At 45.2% G+C, this 5,584-nt stretch overlaps 1 protein-coding gene across 1 annotated transcript in view; it reads right to left on the reverse strand.

Moving 5' to 3' along the window:
- Positions 1-2,028, reverse strand: part of ING4 (inhibitor of growth family, member 4) — a 3,337-nt gene extending 1,309 nt beyond the window's left edge. Inside the window, exons 1-5 of the mRNA XM_010136663.1 lie at positions 1,935-2,028; positions 1,579-1,745; positions 1,272-1,386; positions 846-954; positions 369-516 (exon numbers count right to left, since the gene is read on the reverse strand). Of these exons, the coding sequence (XP_010134965.1) occupies positions 369-516; positions 846-954; positions 1,272-1,386; positions 1,579-1,745; positions 1,935-2,028 (633 nt within the window). The remainder of the gene's footprint in view (positions 1-368; positions 517-845; positions 955-1,271; positions 1,387-1,578; positions 1,746-1,934) is intronic.
- Between the last annotated feature and the right edge of the window lie 3,556 nt (positions 2,029-5,584).

Raw genomic sequence — 5,584 nt, forward strand, 5'->3', positions numbered from 1 at the left:
GAGCGGTTTTCTTTTGAAATCATTGCTTCTGGGCTATTGAAGCTTCCCGACATGTGATCACAAACTCCTATATCCCTAGCAGCCACCGGGGAATGAAGACTCACACCCAACCTATAGATAGCTAGCAAGGAGAACTCCCCTCCTTCCTTGCTGACTGTGGGGACAAGAAAACAACCTGTCATTTTAAGGAAAACCCTGAAGAAAGAGGCACTTAACAGGTCATGGCAAGCCACCCCTCTGCCCTCCAAACTACCTGAGGTAAGCCCTCTTGTCACTGCTTGCTGTGTCCACCTGAGCAGGACAAAACTTCCCGTGCAAGACCTTCCCCGCTCCCTCCTCCCCCATTTCTATCAAGTGCAGGCTCTTACATCTGGGTTGTCGCAGCCAATCATCTCCCCGTAGGAGACCTGGTGGCAGAGGCAGTAGGTAGGCTCATTGGGGTCCACGGGCATATCCAGTACATCCGAAGGGTGCACATTTCCAAAGGTGACTGAAGGCATCCCATACTCTGTGCTACTGCAGGACAGAAATAAAGTAGGTCAGCAAAATAACTGGCTTCTAGTCCCTTCACGTCTCCCAAAACAATGCCCGTGTTTGCCAGAGACGGCCACTTCTTTTTTAAGCACATATACCCCACTCCACTGATGTGAGCTGCTTTCCCCTTCATTCCACACTCCCCTGAAAGAATTAAAAGGTCTCCCTCCTCTTGCTTCCCGAGGAGGGACAGGGGACACACTGTCTAGTCCGGGTGGGGATCAGATCCTTTGCAGGGAAGTCTGACTAGGCCTCCCTTGGTCTGATTTGTAGTGCTGCTTCTCATTCCTGCAAATCTATTACACACTTACGTGCGGACAAGCTTCAGTTTCTTTTGGGCAGTTTTTGGCGCTTCCTCATCAGAGTTCTTCCCTTTAGATCGAGCACGGGCAGCTTTCTTCTCTTTTTGGGCTCGGCCCTCTGGCAAGGAGATAAAACGGTGTTGCATCTGCCACCCCATCAAAACAGACACCTGACAGTAACAACCTCTCCAGCACTAAAATACACTCCTACTTTGGAGCACGTATTGGCTTTGGCACCCCACTTTAATTTTATCTAGCAGCCTTGAATATGCTCACACAGGAAGAGCCCAAGTCACCACCTTTTTTACCTGTCCTTCAGACTCCAGCGTAACAGTCTTTGATCTGTACCACTCCAGTGCCTGCCTTCATCCCCACCACTTCCACAGTCACTTGGCTGCCTCCTGTATCAATCTGCAGCCCAGTGGTGGTACTCACTCTTCTTGCCCTTGCTGGATGAACTGTCATAGTCACTCGATTCTATCTGCTTCTCCTTCAGGTCTGCTTCAAAGCGAGCGAGGTCTGTGTCCAGCCGCCGTATGTGCTTATCAACCTACAAAGACAACATCAACCAGGAGTTACCACAGAACAGAGCCCAAAGATGGCAAAGGGAAGCGGGTGTGGGGCTTGCACTAAGAGCTGAGAAGCAAGAGTGGGTAGGATCTAAAAAGAGAGATCAGGACCTTCCAAGACTGGGAGGTTTATCATATGAAAGGCACTAGACACTAGACACTTCCCTTCATACCATCTCATAGGTCTGCATAGCCAGCTGAACCTTGTCGTCCCCAAACTCCTTGCACTTCCCATAGGCATCCTGGATTTGCTTGAGAAGCCCCAGTTTTTCCTCCGAAGACAAAGTCCGTGCATTGCTGATATACTCCGTGGCCAACTTATCGATCTCTGACTTGAGGTCTGAAACAAGTTTACCGTTAAATACATGAACACACATATATACAGACACACCACAGTGTCCTCCATTAAGAGAGACTGAAGGATCAGAGCAGCTGTAGGTTCCTCCCCTGCCCTGAGATTTCCCGTGATAAAAAGCTGGTCAAGCTGCATGCTTCCCGTCTCCTCAACAAAACCATCTCCAACCCTCACCTTCCGTCCTCTGATCCAGATCTCGCATGAGCTGGAAGTTTCTCTGCAACTCAAACGGCAGATTCTCAATACCTGCAGGGAAAGGAGGATACATGGACAAGTCAGGTTCCTGTCCACAGTGACAAGGCAGGAACAGAGCTAAACGGTAACAACACATACACCCTCCAGCAATTCCCAACACCCTTTCCTGGTACACACTAGCATGCTTCCATTCGTTGGCAACTCTAGAGGAGACAGACTATAAATACAGGATGTATTTAATCCAGAAGCACAGTTCTATAATATATACTACTTAATAGAAAACTGCTGCCATGCAGAAAGGCCTACATTAATAAAGCAGAAAAGCAACATTTACACTGAAGTCAGTCATTGTAATACAAGGTACCCATCCAAGAACTCCATTCAATAACAAAGAAAGTACAACAGCTGGCAAATAATGCCATTTAGTTATTTCTATACAACGATGTAAATATTAAAGTTGATCGAATGCTAATTCACTGAAAAGTGATTCTGGTTTAGTGCATCCATTTTACAGGTAAGGGACAGGAGCCAGAACAAGTCTGAGACAGGATGGGGAGTACTGAACAGCAGTCTTAACCCCCTGTCACATGTTCCTTTTTCTGCTTTCTGCCCTGTAATATCAGTGTGGTCCGTCCAATGCCTGGAAGGATGCTATACATCGTGAATAATAAATGTTTGTAGGGCTCTGAATGAGCAATGCGATGTTGATAGTCAATTAATTTTCAGTGCACTATGCTACTCACCCCCTAGGCATCACCAGATGCTCAGCTGACAAAGCTAATAAAAACAATTCTCATTTTTCCATGCCTGTCTTATCAAACTGAGATCTAGTGTCCCTGCACTAACCTGAAGTCCAAGCTTGATTATCGCCGCCTCTATACCTAACTAAACAAACAAACACACACATATCTCTGGCAGGTTAAAAAAAAGATGAGGGGAAAGCTCTTCAGAAACACAACATGTCTGCTTCCTGAACCCACTCTCCAACACAGAGAAAGTGTAAACGAAGCTGTGTCCACCCGTCATCAAAGCTGTCTAATACACCAGTCCTGGCAGCAGTCTCTATTTTCGCTGCCATGTCTCCACAGCACAGACATTTCCCTGAGAAGCAATCAGCCACTGGGGAAGGTCTGCACGCAAGAGGCAGGTTTTAACAAGTACCACACAAGGGCCATGTAATGAATTCCAGTAAGAGGTAAAAACACCTGTGGGGCTCACTGTGCTCAGAAGCTGTTCCTTTAACTTTTTTTTTTTTCACAAACGGACTACAGTAAGTTATGTACAGAATCCTTGTAATAATCAAGCTATTGCTTCTATAGATTTCTGATACCATTTCTAATTTAAATATCTGAGAAAGGCTCAAGTCGTAGGTGTCCCCAGATACATAATCACACAGCACATACACATCATCCCCCTGCTTTCAAGGGCAGTTAACGGAGCAAAAAAACCTCAAAAAATTAGTAAGCAGCAAAATTACGGCAGTTTGCACATTCCTGAATTTGATACTCGCGTGTTTTTCCAGCATGACAGACTTCACACAAGGTTCAGGCAGCCAGCTACAAGATTACAACCCTCAGGCTCAAAAAAGCATTTCGGAAGACAACAGGGACACAGTGCTGAAAATTATCATCACTTACAAAGGGAACTTTTGGCAGGGATGAGATCCAGCCTGGAAATCTCAAGACTATGCCTTTTTCCTCCCTGCAATCCCCAGCCTCATCACCTCCAAATCTTTCAATTTACACAGCAAATGACACATGGGTCATACTGCAGCGTGGTGCTTTTCATCCCTCTCCAAAGCATCCCCTGCAGAAGACAAGACAGGTATCCTCCAGAGAAAAACAGTTTGCACTGCACACAATGTATCAAATTTACACTGAGTTTATTAATCCTGAAAGATCATGACTTCTAAATTATTTGTATTTTAAGAAAAACATTAATGTAATTTCTTTTTCTCTTCTAAAAAAGGAAAGGGAAAAACACAAGTTCCACCAGGTATAGTTTTCTCTCAGCAGGGCTAGAAACCTTAGATAGAGAGAGCACCTGAGCTAGCACAAAACCCAGTAGGATGCTATTCTCCAGGCAGAACAACCCCGCATGAGGTTAAGGCCACGTTTCACAGTGATGTTCTTGCAGCAGGAGAAACTCAGGCAGGAGTTTGTTTCTGCTACAGAACCTGTAAGGGACTATGCTCTAGTTTTTACCGTAAAAACCTGCCACTACCACAAACACTAGTGCAAGCCCTCGTCTGGAAAGCCTCCATCATCCCTCTGACTCTACATGCCTGATCCCATCCCTTCAGCCAGTGCCATCACTCTTCAGAGACTCTCTTGGCCCACCATCTCCCCCGCTCCCTGCCAGCCCCTCAGCCAGGCCAGGAGCTCCCTTGTTTTGTTAGCCGCCTCCAGATGTGCAGAGCTCTTTGCTCCTGGTGGCTCTCAGCAGCGCAGAGAGAGGTGTTACCCAGCATCGGCTCTGGCCTAGCAAATGCTCAGCAGAGACACCACTGGTAGATCATTTACCTGTGAAGCACATACAAGCAATGATCTTCTGGAGGCTCACTAGCTGGGCAGGTGACGGGGACTGATGAGACAAACCCCTGTCATTCGAACTCCTTTCCTGCTAAAAGCAGCAAAATGATCTCCTAAAACTCCCGCAAAATGTTTCACTCTGCAAATCTATTAATGGACCAACCCTCTGTAACCACTTTGTCAATAAATTGGGAGAAAACAAAACAAGTGACAGTACAGTGACTTTGTAATCAGAACTGTTATAAAGATACTTTATCTACTCAACCGAAAGTGAAAAGAAGCTGAGTACAGCATTACAAATTATGATCCAGAGAGAGTTCGGCAAGAACAAAAACTATAAGAAGATGACAACACTTGCAGCTAAGCAAGTTTTAACTGAGCAACAAACTATTTGTATGGTACGTAGTTTAGTCTAACCATGGGGAAGTTTTATACTATCTGCAGCTTAACTCAATAGCTCCCATCTACCCTTTGGGGTAAGAAAAAAAAAAAAAGCAATGCTCTGCATCGTGGAATTTCTCACAGTGGTCAGAACGCTTGCTGAAATTGCTTGGCCTGTGCTGTGCCGGCTATCAGATACCACCACTCTAAAATTTAAATTTCCATTTCCCCATTCCTACCAACACAACACAATTTCCCTCACTCTTTCTAAAAACATTCATGTTATCTATGTAATTTTGTTTCCTTCTGAGTTTTTCCTTTTTCCTTTATGATTCATTTGTCCTTTCTTCTTATTGTAAGATGTATCCAAACTTTTCGTGACTAAATACTATCCACTGTAAAATACTCAAATACTTCTCAGATTCTGAAATGGATCATAGTAAAGGAAAAGCACCCTACAGGCATCCTTGATCACTAGAGAAGAGGGCAGGGAAGGGCAGTCACTCTGGTCCAGACAGGCAACAATCTGACAGAAAAATAAAGAAAAACGAAGGCCTCTTTCAACATAAATGACATAGCAGCAAGTGAGGAAGAGGAGGATGGTGAAGATGTACATTGAAGAAAATGCTAGCAAGGCCAGCAGCTTGGCCCAAAGCATGGGCTGGTATTAATGCAACTGTGTCCACCTGCAGACATCCCCACGTACACCCACTCATT

Source organism: Buceros rhinoceros, unplaced genomic scaffold, assembly GCF_000710305.1.
Source record: "Buceros rhinoceros silvestris isolate BGI_N320 unplaced genomic scaffold, ASM71030v1 scaffold4955, whole genome shotgun sequence".
Classification (NCBI taxonomy): Eukaryota; Metazoa; Chordata; class Aves; order Bucerotiformes; family Bucerotidae; genus Buceros; species Buceros rhinoceros.